Raw genomic sequence first — 19687 nt, forward strand, 5'->3', positions numbered from 1 at the left:
GAGTGGGGTGGGTGGAAAGTAACTAGGGTTTGGTATAGAATTAATGCGGAGGAAGAGAGAAGTGAGAAGAGAAATGAAAGAAAGGGTTCTACGATTTGATAGAGAGAGAGAGGGGAAAGAGAACAAAGAGATTATGTCTGTCACAATTTTTTTTAAGTTAAAATAGAATGTGTTGTTTTATTATTTATGGTTCACATTAAGGATACATTATCTTTTAATATAAAAATAGTTATTTTTGTTATAATTGTATACTTATGGATTTATAAGTTTTACTATTTATTTTTTGGGCTAGTTTGACATTTCACCCTAAATAAAAGCCAATTTCGATTTGATAAAATTTGACACTCTTGAAGTACAATTTTGATTTTTGTTTAATATATTGGCAATATTTTATAGTAGTAAAGTATCTTGTTAATTAGTGACAACTTTAAAGTATTACATCGTCCATTAATGAAATGTACAAGTGCATATATATTAAGGTGAGTTCATGAAATGAATATATATTTGGGATTTAATTCACGAGAATAATAGATAAAATATGCATCGTTTGAAATAAACGATCTCAATTTTCAAAAATACAGTAGGTTGAGGTTGTCACACGTAGTTGGGAAGGGGCTTAAGCCCCCACCAATTTGATTTTTATTATTTTCGTTTATAGGAATTTTTACAAAATCCTTTTTTCCAAAGATAGATGACGCTTCGTTATTTACTTCCTTTGAAGGTTTTGATTCATATATATAGAATCTTGATTTTGCATACTCTCTCCGTCACACGAAGCTTGACTTGTTTCTAAAAATAACAAAAAATTTACCTTTTATTCACCTTTTCACTTTTTCACCTACCACACTTAACACATAAAATTCTAATTTCTTAATTCCCCTGCCGCAAAGAACTTGGTCATGCTTCATGGGACGGAGGAAGTATCATTTTTATATATTATTTTCTTGAATTTCGCTACGGTTATTAGGAATTGCTTTTTGTAATGTGATGATGAGGTGCAGCAAATGAGAGTGGTTGGAGACAAAGATGTTCTATTCCGCAGAAACAATTGATCGATAGTCATAAAATTATTTCTTCAACACTCACATTCCGCAGAAACAATTGATCGATAATCATAAAATTATTTCTTCAACACTCACATTCCGCAGAAACAATTGATCGATAATCTACAAAACTGTAATAAGATTTATCTACATATTCGTTCATTATTTTGTACTCCCTACGATCCCATTGATAATGGCTTATTACTTTTGGGCACGGTTATTAATAAGAAAAGTGATTTAAGGATAAAAGTGTTAGAAAATGATGGAACCCACAACTTTTTGTGAGAGAAAGTGATTTCTTTTTATAGAACATGCCATAATCCATGAGACATACTAAAAAGGAAAGTGAGCCATTATTAATGGGACGAAGGGAGTATTAAACCCATCATATATTACTTCCAGATTGTAGCAATTTATAAATTGTGTTAATGTATCAAGTTGGCATCTTCAACTTTCTAGTTTGGCATTTTTCTTTCAAGTTTCTAAGTAAAACAGAAATATACCTAGTTAACTGTCCAAACCAATGCAAAGCAAATACACACATAAATAAGAATACAAATATACGAATTCACTACACTGAGAGCCATTCAAAGCATAAGCAAAACATATTGATTTGGTAATTAACTTATCCATTATCAGTTATCATTTCCAATCCATTTAAAGTCACAATTGCGAATGATGATTATCATCGATTCTATTTGTAAGAAGAGGGTATGCAATTAAATATTTCAAGAAACTGTCACAGTTGTTACCATGTTCTTGGTTCCGACTGATGATTGTGTCGCGCATAGCCATGTTCGTGAAGACTCGTCACTAATTTCCCCAGCTAAGGGTATATGCCATGATCCCTTCTCAGATTCCTGTAACATAAAAATATGTCAAAGCATTGATAATAAAGGTTCAAAATATTAATCCTCACTTAACATTGTACATGGAAATAAGTTTGATGACAATCATTAAGCATCTTGGCAGTACTACCTCAAGAAACATAATGTTCGTCGTATTATATAAAAAGTGACATCAAAGATACAAAATCTTTATAATTGTATCAGTACCTGGATGATGACGGAATAAGAAGGCGGCATAATAAGCTTTAGACTGCCTTTTAAGAATGTATATCTCACCTGCAATACAATACAGAAAGTGGGATATCAGTCGCTGACTACCACAAGATGTAAAAGTTAGTGAGATAAGTGAATCTAACAGCATCAGCAAACCAATTCCACAAGCCAGATAACCCAGAGTTATCAGATTTTAAACAATGGTGGCCCGTACACACGTTGGATTCATATAAGCCAAATTATTATAGACATTAAGAAAAGCAAGAACACATGAAGGAAAAGAGAACAATTTCCACCTGATGTCTTTCCTTCCATCTCGAGAAAAAATTGCTGCCAATAAGCTCAAAAATATGATCTCTCATTTCATCGTTTGTCACTAGCAAGCACTTCAATTTCACAGCAGCATAAAGCCAGTACCTGTGTTATTGAAAATGAAATGTCACAAACACAACAAAAGGCAACTTAAAATACACTTAATTGAAGATTTTGTCGGAACATGTACTATGAATATCCTGCATTGGCATAGAAGATCGACTATAAAATAGCAACTACCAGATATGGAGCAGTTAAAGCAAAAGATGAAGTAAAATACCAAATGTATAAATTAGTTCAAGATTTGAAAAAATAATTTCTCCATATAACAAAAAATCCTTAATATATAGTCTATCAAACAATCATATGCCAAAGAGAAAGCCATACTAGAACCCATTACCTTTTTTTAATTTTCCTATAGTGGTTTTCACTTTTCAATATGTGGCAAAGTATACTTTCTTGCAAATGTACACATAATTTTCAATAAACATAACAGCATGGTAGAAACTGATAACGTATGACCAAGATGTGACTTATATCTATATATAAAAGGCCAGAACAAACATATGAGATGTACCCTTTACAGGGTCATATTTACCAATCATCATTTGATCCATATGGTGTTTCATATAGCACTCCTTGATCAATCCACTCGTTAATGAGCTCTCTTTTAGAAGCATCCTCAAGAAGTGAGCGCACACGTTTTTTATGCAACACAACAAGTGGTTGTTTCTGTGTCTTTCTATGTACTTCTTTCACAACAGCATCAAGCTGCCCTATGAGAAAATGAGAAGAATAGTGAGTAATGTCTACGTTATTGAATAATTTATTCAACGGAGATGACATGAAAGAAAAACTCAAATTTTAGAACCTGTGTGATACTAAAGCCACCCTGTGCGAAGTTTTGTTGGTATAGTCCAACATTTGCTCCATCTACCAGAGTTTCATATCCAGAATGTTGTTCTAGCCACTCCTTAAAAATAAATAGGTGAAAATCAGAATCCAAAGATATTTACACAGGACTTCTTTTGTCAAACTTGTAAATAAAAGAATGCAGATCAATGCCATACTTATACTCTTTTTGGTTGATACAAATTACAAGTTAGACATGAATCACAAGATAATTTTTTCTTGAAGCACCTCATTTATCAATCAAGCACGAGTCAAAAGATAGTATTTTTTATACTTCACCACTTCGCACTGACATGCAAGAAGACAACCACCTTATGAACTGGTAGAAGAATATGACAGGGCCAGCTTCTCTATTTGCATTAAAGAAAATACGAAAATTGATGATTAAACAAGAAAATTAACAATCTAACCTGAAACTCCTTAAAATTTGACTGATGTTCCCTTTCCATGGCTAAAGAAGCAATTGATTGTGCAAACTTATCAGTCTCTGCTGTATCGGTATCAACACAAACCAACTGCTCACGGCAGGCACAACACGTTCCATTTGAGGCAGCATTTGTTTTCTGCAGGACCCATTCGCCCTTCCCGAGCCACCCAAGTCCATGCCACCCACCTCCATTCCTCGCAACTGCTTCCTTGATCTGTTCCTTATCCAAACTAACTAAATCCACATCAGCTGCCTTTTTCTCTCTGAACCAACTCTCTATGATTGCCATTGTTGACTCTTCAACCCCCCTTACTACCCTTCTCAGTTTGTGCAAATACTCGTAAACCTTATCCCCCCTCCCCGTCTCGACACTCACCTTCAGAAACACATATCAGATTCATCAATTCAAGAAACTCCATGACTTCCTCACACTAATATGTTTTACTACATTCATTTAACAAAAGAAACTTAAACACGAGCCAACAGCAAAGTAAAAGAAATAACACATGTAAACCAACATAGGAAGTTTAAGCTCTCGTATCAAACTTAGAAAGAGGGGAGAAAATTAAAACACAGCATAATACATTATAAAATTTTTAGAATAAGCAAGTCGATGAATTAAGTGAATGAAACATTACACAAATTCATTCGAAATAATGCAAATGAATTTCACCAATTGAGAAAAAAATATATTAAAACTAACAATTTCAAAAAATTAGAGGTTAAAGCATAAGTGGACCGCAGAAAGAGTTGCAAACCTTCAGCAATGCCGCAAGCTCAGGTTCCTCCAGCTGCAGCCCCGCCGAAAGCACATGCTCCGCCACTTCATAAGCCCTATCAGCCGCTCCAGCACTGCAAAAGCAATTCAACGCCGGGGTGAAGGTCCTAAGCTTCTGCGCAACGCCATGTTTCTTCACGCTTTTCGCGAGCTCAAACGCGTAATCTCCATCGCCGTTCGCCGCGGCCAACCGGGCCACGGCCGTGAGTGTCGCCTCGTTTAACTTGAGGTTTTCATTGTTGTGGTTGCGGAACAGCTTGAACCCAAAGTCGATAGCGGGTTTCCACGTATTCGGGTCTGATAGGGCTTCGGAGCAGATGTAAAGGAAGGAATTAAGATTGTTGAGAGTAAGGGTTGGATGTGCGGAGGATTCATAGAGAGAGATGGCGGCGGAGAGGTCCTTCGATTTGGAGCACTGATCAAGTGTAGACCGGAACTGCGATTCCGGCGTCAGTTTCTGCTTCTTCCGCCGTGTGTTCTGGTGGCTCATGGCGTCGCTACGAGAAGTATGTCAAAACCCTACAGTATGTTCGGATTAAGATACATTATGGTGTATTTCGAAAAATAAATTAAAAAAACTAAACATGAAAAACATATTTTTAAAAGGGGTTATTGCCCGAAAATACATATAGTTTGTCAATTTTCTGCTTTATAACATGACCTCGTAATTTAACCAGAAAATACATTAATTTTCAATTTAATCGTGATTATAACATGACTTTATAGTCTGACCAGAAAATATACTAAGTTTCAATTTATTCTCAATTATAACATGACCTTATTTAGATTATTTTTCATCATAGATGTATTAATATTTATTTTATTCATATTAACTTGTTATGTATAAAATATTGTTAATTGATTGATTAATTTTTATAAAAATTAAGTTAGATGATTAATTATTTTATAATAATTATTTCATTATATATATATATATATTTAAACTATCAATATATATATATATATATATATATATTCAACACACAAATGCATATATATATATATATATATATATAAATTTAATTTTAATATTCTATTAATATATACATATATAATAAGTATTTATTTATTTAAATTATGAAATTATAAAATATTAGTACCAATAAATAATTTAGGTACATATATAATAGAAACTATGTTAAAAAGTAAATAATATATTATTTACATATAGATGTATATTTATCAAATATATATGTATATATATAGTATATTGTGAGATGAAAAGAAAATTAAAAATATTTAATATTAAACTTTGATATTATTATACTAAATTAATTACAAGGTCATGTTATAATTGAGAATAAATTGAAACTTGATGTATTTTATGGTCAGACTATAAAGTCATGTTATAATTGTGATTAGATTGAAAATTGATGTATATTTTAGTCAAATTATAAGGTCATGCTATAAACCAGAAAATTGACAAACTATATGTATTTTCTGGCAATAACCCCTTTTAAAACGTACTCCATCCATCCCAACGAAAAAAAAAAGGTTTATGACGTTTATAAGTAAACGAACTTTGAGTGTAATTTAGTTTTTCAATACTTTTGAAAATTGTTAGAAAATACACGAATCTACGTAGTGTTGTGATTTTTCCACAATTTAAAAATATTTAGTTTTTCATTATGTACATATTTATACTATTTTTTGGTGGGTTATATTGTACTATCTATATGATGTAACATTTAATATACACATTACTGCATTATTGAGAATAAAACAATATATAAAATGCACGTCTATATTTATACTATATTAAAAAGAGAGTTTCCAATTTCAAATTGATTTGAATGCAATTTTATAAACAAATTCAATTAAAGATGATGAAATTAAGTATTTAAAAAACTTGCCAACAATATTTGAAACATACACTAACTGCCATCCCATTAGGCCATAATTTTTCATATATCCTATTTTCTAATAATCTTCACATAATATTTTTATTATATGTTTTAGTTTTAATTCTTTTTAAAAATATTAACTTTAATTTATAAATAAATATTCAATATAAATGTTAAATTAATGATTATGATAATATCTTTAATTTGATAAAAAAAATTATAAAAAATAAATTTAAAACCAATAAATTATTATAGTTTAAAGTCAGTTTTCTTTTTCTCTCCTTTTTCTTCTCTCCTCTATCTCTCATTTCTCAGTTTTTTTTTAAGTCACCGTTCTTGACTTCTTTCTTTCTCTTCGATTCATTTTTCATATTTATTCTATTTTACTATATATTATTTTTATATTTTACTATTTATATCTTTTTTTATAACTTAGTACTATTTATATTTTTTACTATAACAACTTAATGCAACTACAAAGATGAAATTTATATTTGTTTATATTTGTATTTACTTATATATAAATTATGTTTAATATTTGTATTTATTTATTTAAATTATCATTTAATTTCGATGATGGTATTGGGCACATACTAGTATATATAAAAGCCAAGTGCAGCCAACTCTAACCATTATACCTATATAATGGTTAAATCTATTCATCCACATTTACATGGTTAATATCCAAACCCAATACTTTGGTTCCAAAAAATGAATCAATATAACTATAAGTTCAATTGTCATTCCCATAAATGATCATCTATTTGGCTTCAAGAAATTATTCAATATAAATATCAAAATCAGTTCAGCCTCAGAAATTATCAATCATTCCCATCAAGGGAGAGACGAGCAGATAAATATGGAGGAAGAGTGTGGTCAGTGGTTATGGCCGATTAGTTCGACCGCAACGACAGCGGATCGATCGAGCTGATGAAGAAGTGAAGAGAAATCAACGTAGAAAAATAAAAAGGTATTGTGAAGAAGAAGCAGTGTGTTTTGCTTTTGGCTTTATACTCCCTCCGTCCGCCAAGATTATGTAAAATTGCTTGGGCACGGGTTTTAATAAAATTGGTGATGATTTTGATGTAGTGGAGAAAGGGTCCCACCACTTTATGAGATGTGTGGTTGAGATTGAATTTTGAGTGGTTTTTTTGTAAATAAAGAGTGTTAGTAAGGATAAAATATTAAAGAAGATGGTGGGACCATTGCCATAAAAGTAAAGTGACATAATCTTGGCGGACGCCAAATATAGTAATTTTTACATAATCTTGGCGGACGGAGGGAGTATTATTACCTGTTTGACAGAGGCTACTGCTGCGGACGCAAGGCGGAAGAGGCGGGGTGATTCGGGACAATGAGGAAGGCTGGGCGAGTCGACAAGGGTGGCGGCACATCGAGAGATGAGGGAGACTGGTAGACGAGTGGGGTTGGGCAAGCCGGCGACGGGGAAGGTTGGGCGAGTCGGCGAGGGCGGCGGCACGGAGAGGCCGGAGACGAGAGAGAGTGAGAGCGGCAAAGAGAAGAATGCGAGAGAGAGAGAGAGAGAGCAGAGAAGCGGCGTAGCTGCGTAGGATTTAGGTTTTATTTGTTTGAATGTTATGCTGTTAGAGCATCTCCAGTGCTCGTTGCGAGCGCTGGATCGACGCAGGGCGAGGGGGCGGCGTGCGTACTGGCGACCCGGCCAGATGCGAGGCAGCGTCGAAGGAAAGACCCGGGGCGAGCGGCGAAGGAGTATGGCGCATCCTTCGGATGCGCCCAATTTAATTTTTAAAAAAAAAATTCGACCGTTCCAAGCAACGGCTATTTTGATTTTTTTTTTTTTCCCCTTGTATAAATACCACTCTTCCACTCTTTCAAATTCACCAATATCTTCAACTACAATTCTCTCCCAACAACAATTCTCTCTTCTACATTTTTGAATGGATCGTGAATTCGATGAATACCTCGAGCAACAAGGCGGATCGAGGCTTTCAATGATGGGGTTTGCTCCATTTTCACAAGCCTCCAATGTCTTGGCTACGGGAAATGTTCCCACGCCGGCGGCGAACGCCAACGTCCAAGAAGAGCCGGAGGAGGTGAAGCCGAAAGCCAAGGGCACCCGCACTGCATATTCTAGCGAGGAGTCCGAGCTCATGGCAATCTTGTGGGCGGAGGCAACCCACAATCCTATTTTGGGGACCTCCCAAAAGTTGCTCCAATATTGGGGAGCAATCGCCGAGAAGTTCAACGCGCTCAATACGTCGGGAGCGCCGCCGCGAAAGCCGGATCATCTCAAGTCCCACTTCGCCCGTGTCCAAAAGGAGACGAAATTCTTCGAGGGCTTCTACAACACTTGCAAGGACAATTGGGGGAGTGGTATGAGCGACTATCAAATCTTCCAACAAGCCCAGACGATGTTCGAGGCGAATTTCAAGAAGCAATTCTCCTACGTCAAAGCTTGGAAAGTGCTTCGTGAATGCCAAAGATTCACGTCGCAAGCCGGAGATGTCCACTCCACAAAAAAGTCGAAGGGCTCCGATGGTGGAGCAACCACTACTTTTTCGGAGCCGAGTGTCACGACGAGACCCCAAGGCCAAAAAGCGGCAAAGCGAGACAAGGGCAAGGCGAAGAAGGGAGAAGGGTCTTCGGGAGGAGGTTCGACGTTCTCCGACGCCCTCGAGAAGGTAGCTGAAAGCATGAGGGAGCATGCTCTCAAAACGGGGGAAATCGCCAAGGTCAAAAAATGCAAGCCGAGATGAAACGGAAGGAGATGGATATGAAGATCTTGAACAAGGACACGATGGGTATGACGGAGGCACAATTGGCCTTGCACAACCACCTAGTCCAAGAAGTGCTCAAGCGTCGAGGGCTTATTTAAATTAGGAAATTATGTATTTTTTATTTTATTATCGTATTTTAATTATGTTTTTAATTTTATTTTAATTATTGTAATGTTCAATTTTATTTTTAATGAAATTAGAAATTTTAAAATAAAAGTGTAGAAATATGAATTTTGTGGAAATGAGGATTTAAGCACCCACCTAAGACACAATGCATTGGAGAGGAGTGTGTCGTAGGTGGGGCCCACTCCTAAGACACCCCTCTAAGACACTACCATTGGAGGTGCTCTTAGTACTTTTTATTTTTGTTGGGCTCAAAGTGACTACAAAATATTTACGGGCCAAAATTGGTCCATTAATCCAAATAACGAATTGGAAATTAAGGGGAGTGTCCTTCAGGAATTTCTATAAATTTTAAAATCTATGGATTTTAGAAATCTACAGATTTCACACATATTTTTCATGTATTTTAGAATTCTAATACAGAATCTGTACAGACTTTGAACGGATTTTAACAAGAATTTGACGTGATTTTTACGGATTTGAAATCTACACATCCCAGCGCTCACTGGAGTTAATTGAGCGTTGGGATAGCTTCCAGCGACCGCTGACTTCGTGCGGTATATATATATCGCGAATACGTTATTTAGCAACTAAACTGCAACTAACACGGTGTAATTGTAGCATATATGTAGCAATCGAGTATCGTATCCTCATTGGCAGATTGATCACTAATTTATTTAGCAACTAAACTGCAACTAACACAGTGTAATTGTAGCATATATGTAGCAATCGAGTATCGTATCCTTATGGACTGACACAACGAAATAACTCTAGCTATTCCCTAAACAAACTATTACAGTAGACAGACAACGAATATGAAGAAGGTTTAATTAAAATAAAATTCAAACAGCAACAAATAAAAATCACGGAAAAAAATCAAATTATAAAGACAACTGATCCTACGGTAGTAAATTCATTAACTAAATCCACATAATAAATATATTAATCCTATTAACCAATTTAATCCAGTTATGATAAGATTAATTAATCAATCACTCTCGCTAGAGCAGCAACAATCGTAGATTAGTAAATTCTCTATCTCCGTAGATTAGTAAATTCTTTATCTCCGCTAGGTCTTAAGAATATCTACTAACTCTCAATAGCTCCTAAGAATAGCTCCCTATGATCCACTTATCTCTGTTGGGTCTCAAGGTTAAAATCATATCATACATTCATGAATCCGCTAAACAGCTATCTCCGTTGGGTCTCAAGGCGAATAACTACACATGCAAACTATTGGTCAAATAATTCACACGAATTCAAGCACCAGGAATTATGAATCATAAACTGGAAGGTAAATAGATACTAACAAATAAATCACATGAATCTAATTAACTATTTACAAGCCTTTGAATCAGAAAAGAAAACTAGCCAGACATATTAAAGTAAACCATAAACATAATTAAAAAGAACGCAATTGAAAGAATTGAATTAAATAAAAGTGAAAGAATGATCTTGAATCTTCAATCCTTGCAGAAATCCAATCCAATCTCTAAAAACTGGAAAGCAATAAAAATCTAAAGCTATGAAACTGAAAAACTAAAGTTGGGAACTGAAAATAAAGTTGGGAACTGAAAAATAAAGTTGAGAACCCTAAATAGGTCAAAATAAGACCTATATACAGGCACATGAGATAAATACAGTACAGAGCTCGAAAATACTAATAAAATCCGAAAATCCCGCAAAATCCCGAAAATTCAGAAATTCTCGTCTGGCACTATTCACTGCTGCGCGCGACTTTCTTGTATTGGCCATATCTTCCTCGTTCGAACTTGGATTTGCAAACCGTTTGCACCTACGAACTTGTATCGAGACGATCTACAACTTTCATTAAAACCATCCATCCAAATTCGAACTCCATATTTCTGTAAAAATCATCAAAGTACGACCAAGTAACATATTTCACAAGATAAAACAATTTAAGCACAAGATAATCATCCAACACTCAATTTCCTATAAAATTAACATCATATGAACATTAAAAATCATGGAAACATGAGTGTTATCACAGATCCCTAATTCTATTTTTCTCCTTCATCGCGACGCAATAACACATTCTTCCCCAAATTCTCAAAATTTTCTTCCAATCTTTTCACATCCAACGACCGCTGCCTCCCACCACCTCTACCGCCGCCGCTCTCCTCCAACGACCACTGGAATATGGTGCGAACAAGAAATGCCAATATCACGGTCGATGAAGATTTTGAGCAGGAGGAGGAAGATTTCACGAAAAGGTACATGTGTCCGTTTCAATTGAAATCTGAATGGGAGGGCAGAATATTTAAGAAATTCAACGAATCAAAGATTACTAATCCTCATTATTTGGATTGGGATTTGATTAGGGATTGTAAACACAAATTTTTGTATTTCAATTTAAGAAAATACAAAAGCGCGTTTACAAAGATAATTTGATAGAGTTTTGCGGGTTGCAATCTCTAGTTGATCCTCTGATTCTTCTCTTCCATTTGATTCTTGAACAATCTCAAAGGTTCTTGAACTATTTGATTTGATGACGATAAATCTAAAGGGCTTCAAGCCATGATTTTGAATTGTACATCGAAGTTTATTTGATTTGGAGAAGAACGTCCTTAGAATTTTATAAGAACGCTTTGAAGCTTTGAAGATCTTGAAGATTTGAATGCTTGATCAGTTGAAGATTTGAAGGTTTGATCACTTAAGATCTTGATCACTTGAACTCTTGAGGCTTTGAAGACCTTGAATTCTTGAACTCTTGAAGATTTGAAGACTGCTTGAAGAATACTTGAATCCTCCACCTCTTCCACTTGTGACACTAGAGAGAATTCTTGTGCTCTTCAACCTTTCACTCCTCCAAGATGTCATTTATGAGCTCTCAACACCCCTATTTATAGATGTAGGAGGTAGGTTTCATGGGCTTTATAGGCTTTGGGCCTTAGGGCTTTAGGTGTCCATGAGCCCATTAATTCATTTATATTAAATATTAATTATATATCTATTTAATTTAGGAATAAAATTTCTTTTAATAAAATAGAAAATATAATTGAATATTTAATTCATGAACTTACACGTGGCATGATTTAATTCGACGACAAATTTAATTGTCTACAAATTGCCCCATCGAGACTTGTTTATGGACAAAATGCCTTTGGTAATAGACGAGTCTCGAAATTTATTTTGATACTTATCGAGGAGTTCTTGATTTTAATTTTATAAATAGTTTATAATCGTATTTAGGAGTTCTTGAATTTCTTTGAACTTATAAATAGTTTATACTCGTATTTAGGAGTTTTTCATCTTTGAACTTGAATTTATAAATAGTTTATACTCGTATTTAGGAGTTCTTGATTTGAATTTGGACACCATATTTTTATTTAAGAATGAATTTCTTTCATTTGATTTGATCAATCCAAACTATTCATATATCCATAGAGGTCGATCCTTGTATTTTGTTTCAAAGATTTGTAATTTAGCAATTAAATAATTAATTGCTTAACTACATCTTTGAAATGAGAAATCAAATACTCTTAGACTCTTAGTCACAATATCTGAGACCATTTCTCGAATTTTGGAGTCTAATTTATGTGCAGTCTTAATAAATTACAAGCCCAATTCACATCATTTACTTAGGCCCAACACATAGCAATGTTATCTTGCCAACCCATGTGTAAAGAAGTACTTAATGAAGGCACATAAATTAAAAGATTGTACTCCCAACTCAGATTTTCATCTCAGACGTTCATCAGTCCTAGCTAATTTGGCATGAATTTCAATCACAACCGTCCACCTCTAGCAATTCTGTTCTGCAAGTATTGAATTCTACTTTTGGCCAACACTTGAGCCATTTTCTTTCTTCTTTTCACAACACTACCCTTTTAAGGCAATCTCATACGTGCCAACGCAAACAAGTCCTTTGTTGCATTAAATGTAGTCCCTTTTAAGCTTTGTTTTGAAGGGCCTCCACTCTTTTCTCGTACGCTGGCGGCTAGGATTAGGGTTTTAAGATTCATTCCTCTTTTTGCCTATAAATAAAGGGCTGTTTCTTTCTTTTCTTTATTTCGTGTTTCATTTCTTTCATCTTAAGAAAGCGAGAACGAGTGTTCCTTTCATCTCAGCATATCATATCATTCAGTACAAATTTCTTGAATTGTCAACTACAAAATATAGGTCGGCTCTTTCTTCAAATCTTTTTTTACTAAAAGCAACTTCAATAAAATCAGAGCCAATCCAAGTAAAACTCGACATCTCCACGAATAACATTTAATAGATAAACACATCCATCCATTTGAAATTTAAATATGTATAGCATAAAAAAGAAAAATGTATGTGAAGAAACCAGAGGTAGGAGAGGAAAAGAAGACTCTTACCATCGATTCCATTCTTCTATGTCCAAACAGGCCAGAAAAGAAAATCAGGTTTGTCTAACTTGAATTCAACTCACTTTGGTAATGCTGATATTTCAAAAGTGAAAAGTTCCCGGTGAAGTTCATTTGTCCAGAGTTAAATCACAAGAGAATACTGAATATCAATACTCTATCGTCTGTAGAAACAGAACATGATTATATAGGATCATCCAAGTTTTTGGGTATCTGATTATTAAATGCTCATCTGTCTAGAAGACTAGGCAAGATTAAGCAGACCAAATCTGGATTTTATGACCAACGGCCATACTTCGAGGAGGGGGAGTTCCACGTGCTCAGAGCTACCAAATATTCATATGATTACACTCTTTAAACAAAATCAGACAAATATAGAGTTCTATTCAAGTTATTTCACTTAAGCTTTTGAGCAAAACCAATCATTTTGACATAATCTTAGATCTCTACCATATAAAAGTGGAAAACCACAATTAAAGCTGATATTATGTGAATAACCAAATATATATATATATATATATATATATATATATATATATATATTGGGGTGGGGTACCGTAAGAACACATCTTAAAATAAGAAATAAGAGCAATTTTCAATGTATGAATTTTATGTACAACACGTATGAATTCGTTGTATAAATGTATGAATTGTGAAAAATAAATTTTTGCTAGCTTTGAGATTCGAATTCAAGATCATAAATCCATCCAATAGGGTTATGAATCAGCCGTAGATCTTGATGATCTAAGGGTTGAAAATGATTCTTATTTTATATCTTAAGAAGTGTATTTATTTTAGCCCTCCCATATATATATATATACATACATATATATATATATATATATATATATATATATATATATATATAGGGTTGGGTTCATGTGGATCCATATGCTTATAATATATCCGTAGATCCAAATCTAGACCACACATTTATGACATGTGGCGCATCAAGATGCATAAGAGCATTTCAAGGCAAAATCTGGAGAGGGGTAAAATTGGAATGTAATTTTCGAAATTAAAAAAAAAATAGATTTTCTCAAAATAGTATTTTAAATGCATTGATAAACATGCATTTTTACCTCTTAGTGTGTCATATTTGATGGTTAGTTATGAGGTTTTTGTGTGTTTGATGGTTTATTTTGAGCTTATATTGGTTTTTGGTCAAGAACTTGTCACTCGCTTGTGTTTGAACGTATTTTCAGAAATAACGAAGAAGAATTTGGAAGATTTGGCTGAAATACAAGTTGTAGTTCATCTCGAGAGGAGTTCTTGAGCGCAAACGGTTTGTAAATCGGAGTTCGGACAAGGGAGAACGAGCCAAAACAAAATCACTGCGCAAGGCCGCGCGAGGTCGCGCGGTCCAGGCGCGCGGCCGCGCGACCCGGCCGCGCGACGATGGCAGAAGTTGCTGGACTGCTCACGCGGGCACAGCGCGCGGGCGCGCGAGCTCGCGCGGTCCAGCCATGCGGCTGCGCGACCCGGCCGCGCGAAACGCCGAGTTCCGCCCAGTTTTTCCGATTTTTCACTAAAAGCGCGTTTTTGGAGTATTTTCGGGCTTAGACGACCTAGGGCTCATAAATACCATCTTTTAGCTTATCCCAGACACCTTTTATCATATTCTGACTTTTCCTGAGAGCTGTGAGACACGGAGCAGAGCAAGATTGAAGAATCTCGACTTCTCTACGGTTTTTCATTGTTTAATGTTCATTAGTTTTATTGAGATTGTGATTGTTAGTCATATGTCTATGTGTGGCTAAATCCCTTTTCCCAGGGTTTAGGGAGTAAACATGATTCAAATTTCTGACTGTTGATTTAATTAATTGAGATTTATATTCCTTTCTATGTTCTTGTTATAATTGCTTGCTTTATTGCTTGATCACCAATTTAGCATTATCATAGGTTTTAATTTGAGATCGGGAGATGATAATTAATACCTGAACTAAGAACATAGAACACATTTATTCTAATTCTAAAGGGAATTAATAATTGTGAGGGCGTTAATCCTAGGAACTTTTAGGAGTTACATGTTAGAAGTGTGATCCAGGGATGGTAGCCTTGCATGTAATCAACGATTTGTATGCCACGGGAGTGGGTATGAATTAACTTTGAGATTGCCTTAGGAATTATCTCATTAATTGAATCAAACGTGTTAGTTAGGAGAATCTGTTGAAACCTTTGCCTTGGGAAACTCTCTTTCTTCTGTTACTTCGCATTTTCACAGCTTGATTTCTTTTTAGTGTTTCTTTATTTCATGCATAAAGTTTCATACGAGAATGCATGAACTTTCATATAAAAATGCATAAAGTTTCATATAAAAATGCATAAGATTTGTATCTCATTGGCCCCAATTTGAGCTGCAAATTGTAAATAAGGAAACAAAATAAAAAAAATTTGAAAAAGGAAAAAGAAGAGCATGTTATGCAAAAAGATGTCCCTCAGAAATGCCTATTTTCTACCTGGCATAGCAATAAAGAGATGGTTCCTCAACCTCCGTTGCAAGAGGGAGCTCCAACTTTGCAAAGCTCCAGATTACTAAATATTTCATCGATTTTACGAAAAAGTAAAAAAAAAAGTTAAAAGATGAAAATAAAAATAGAAGATAATTGAAAAATAGATTTATTTAAAAAAAGATGAGAGAGGAGTGATAATTTTTTAAAAAATTAATCTTTAAATAAATATAATTTTTACATTTTAAATCAAATATATCAAATTAAATCTCTTATCGTGAATTTAGTTTGATATGAATATTAAATACTTTATAATTAGTCGAATTTCACAATTTTAGAAATAAAAAAAATAAGAAAATAAAGAAAAAGAAACTAAAAAGAAAAAATATAATTTATAAATAAACATTTAATTCTACTATGACTATCAAATTATCGATTAATTTCACCTAATTTTTTGATTTTTTGTCACTTAATTTTAAAATTGATTTCACTTAAAATTTTGATTTTTAATATACTCCCTCTGTCCCACTATAAGTGAGACTTTTTCTATTTTGAGTGTCCCACAAAATACACTTTTATTAATTCTCGTACCTAAAGAAATGATCTCACTTATAATGGAACAAAGAGAGTAATATAGATTAGCATATTTTTCCGCCCTTAGTAATTTATTTGGTGGTTGTAATTTGATTTGAGTAAAGGTTTGCAGAATAACTAACCAAATAAAAGCGTGGATAAGAACTTATAGAAAAATATTCTACACTTCGTTGCTATAATTTATTGAGTTTTGAGTTGTTAAATCTTAGGCTACCGTAGGTTTACCAACTGTAATGCACATAGCTTGGGGTTTAACGTTTGTAGGTTATGAAGTGTCACTTTGCTAAGTGGACATAGATTTGAGTCAATTGACAATATACATAATCTATATCTCTATATATATATATGAAAGCACAGTTTTTAAGAAATTAATTTCCCGGCAAAATTTTAAAAGAGCAGTTTTTTTTTTTAATTGCAATTCTGCCTTATTTTTCGCTAAATTCTACCGTAAATTCAGTAAATATAATCATTCAGTTTTATCACGTAGTTTGACTATTATCTTCTTTTTCTTTTTTTCCTTCTTAATTATATGTATGTTTAACTTTTCTTTTTCTATTTTCCTCTTATATGCAAGTTTGCGTATTTCTTATGGGCCTCTTTTCCTCTATAAAAATCTTAGTATAATTAATTAACTAATAATAAAATATTAAATTTACATTTTAAATTAAAGATTATGGTAAAAAAATTAATTTAGTGCACATGATTCTAAATGAGTATATACTAAAAATGAATATAAAATAAAAATGGCACAAAAGTCAGAAGTCATTAATTATTTATTTTCTCTCTTATTATTTTCGCATATAATTGTTTATTTGTTGGTTATATTTTATTTTCTATATTTCATTTTATATATTTTTTATTTAATTTTCTTTATTTTTTACTTTATAATGTTATTTTTTTAAATTTGATTTTCTGGTACTGCAAAACGCATATTTTTCTTTCAAAATATTGTGGTTTAGAGCACCCGCATCGCGGGTACTCGAGGAGAGGAGCGGCTTCGAGGAGTGCGATGCGGGGGGGAGGTCCTCGAGGAGTACCCGAGTTATCGGGTATCCTCGATCATACGTCCACCGTGATCGTGAAGAGGCCCATGTACGTCTTATGCAAGACTACTTCGTCGACAATCCAACGTACGGCCCTACTTTTTCCGGCGTCGATTTCGCATGCAGAAGGAGCTCTTCTTGCGCATCGTCGAGGCTGTTCAAGGTGAAGATATTTACTTTCATATGAGCACTGATGCACTCGGTCGAGATTCTCTTTCTCCTTTGCAGAAATGCACATCGGCTATCCGCCAATTAGCCACCGGGGTTAGTGCGGATGTGTTCGATGAGTATCTCAAAGTGGCGGACTCAACCGGTCGTCTATGCCTAAAGAAGTTCTGCAAGGCGGTCATACGGGCTTTTGGAGCCCATTACCTACGCCGTCCAACGCCAACAGACGTGCAACGCCTACTCCGAATGCACGAAGCGAGACATGGTTTTCCCGGGATGCTCGGGAGCTTAGACTGCATGCATTGGGCGTGGAAGAACTGCCCAAAGGCGTGGCACGGCGCATACACACGCGGGGATCAGGGAGAGCCCACCTTGATATTGGAGGCCGTTGCCTCTTTCGATTTGTGGATTTAGCACGCCTTCTTCGGCGTCGCTGGTTCAAACAACGACATCAATGTGCTGAATCAGTCTCCTCTCTTTTCCGACGTCTTAGGAGGAACTGCGGCGCCGGTGGCCTTTCATGCCAACCAGCGCGAATACCGGATGGGCTACTATTTGTGTGACGGCATATATCCGGAGTGGCGTTGCTTCGTGAAGAGTCCATCAATGGCAACATATCCGAAGGAGGCAAGGTTCAAGAAGATGCAAGAATCGGCACGGAAAGATGTGGAACGCGCCTTCGGAGTCCTTCAAGCTCGGTGGGGAATCATTCGAAGTCCGGAGCGCAATTGGTACGTAGAGCACTTGAAGGACATCATGTTGTGTTGCATCATTCTCCACAACATGATTGTGGAGCACGAAGGTGAAGCGGCTGCCAACTGGAGAGATGATGACGGGGCGTCTAGCAGTGGTTCGACGGAGAGTGCTGGACAAACACCGGTGTCCTTCGAGGAATATGTGCGAAGGGATAGCCTTCTCCGAGATAGACAACTACATGCTCAACTCCGATATGATTTGATTGAGCACCTTTGGGCACGTTTCGGACCTCTAGGGCCAGAGTAGTTAATTTTTAGGAATTGTTTTTATTTTATTAAAGTTTTATGTAATATTTAGGATTTTATAATTAATGCAATTTAAATTTGAAATAAATTGTGTTATTTAAATTGAACAATTAAATTTAAATGAAAAACATAAAATCAAAACTAATGTTATCAAGTAGGCTATCAAGGAACCCCAATGCAGCACTACCTACTCAATAACACAACCACTATCAAGTAGGCTATCAAGGAACCCCCAATGCGGATGCTCTTTGTGTAGAAAATATCTTACAAATAAAAAGATCATCTTCCAAAATAATGTTCTTTTACCATTTACTTCGATTCAAATTAAAAATTATGACAATTTTTTTTAATTTGGAATAAAAAGAATCAAATCAAAATTTAGAATGAATAAGTTATCATTATTAAAAGTTTTAGAATAAACTTTTTTCTCTATACACAATAAGAGTATATTTTTATTTATATTTTTTATATGAATTATATTTTACTTTTGATATTAACTTTTATGATTTTATTTACATATATTTTTTTCAATTATAGTTTTTTCATGTACTCTTTTCCTCTATTGTAATTTTTTCAAAAGGTTTTTGAGGAGATGCTTTTAACGAGGCCTAAACATCAAAACAATAATGTCCAAGGGAGAGTTTTCATGAAGTCATACGGATTGGTTTTACTAAAGAACAACTCAATTTTATTGGCTAACTCAATATGTACATGATCGTTGACTCAAAGATGGTACATAAGATCGGCATGCGACGACTTAAAGATCTACAATGAATATTCTCAAGGGGAGCCATTGTGCTCCTTTTCCTTCGAATAGGTT

The 19687-nt window shown here is 34.7% G+C and overlaps 2 protein-coding genes across 2 annotated transcripts; one reads left to right on the forward strand and one right to left on the reverse strand.

Moving 5' to 3' along the window:
- Positions 1-1638: 1638 nt before the first annotated feature.
- On the reverse strand, positions 1639-5123 carry LOC131010685 (proteinaceous RNase P 2-like). Its single transcript, XM_057938343.1, has 7 exons — positions 4514-5123; positions 3739-4131; positions 3288-3389; positions 3015-3187; positions 2401-2521; positions 2099-2167; positions 1639-1903 (listed from the first exon to the last, which is right to left on the reverse strand). Exons 1-7 carry the CDS (start codon positions 5021-5023, stop codon positions 1772-1774), a joined length of 1500 nt encoding a protein of 499 aa, XP_057794326.1. The 5' UTR covers positions 5024-5123; the 3' UTR covers positions 1639-1771.
- A 3173-nt stretch (positions 5124-8296) lies between these two features.
- Positions 8297-9115, forward strand: LOC131009811 (uncharacterized). Its single transcript, XM_057937218.1, has one exon. It carries the CDS (start codon positions 8297-8299, stop codon positions 9113-9115), a length of 819 nt encoding a protein of 272 aa, XP_057793201.1.
- The last annotated feature ends 10572 nt before the right edge of the window (positions 9116-19687 follow it).

The sequence above is a fragment of the Salvia miltiorrhiza genome, chromosome 2 (assembly GCF_028751815.1).
Source record: "Salvia miltiorrhiza cultivar Shanhuang (shh) chromosome 2, IMPLAD_Smil_shh, whole genome shotgun sequence".
NCBI lineage: Eukaryota > Viridiplantae > Streptophyta > Magnoliopsida > Lamiales > Lamiaceae > Salvia > Salvia miltiorrhiza.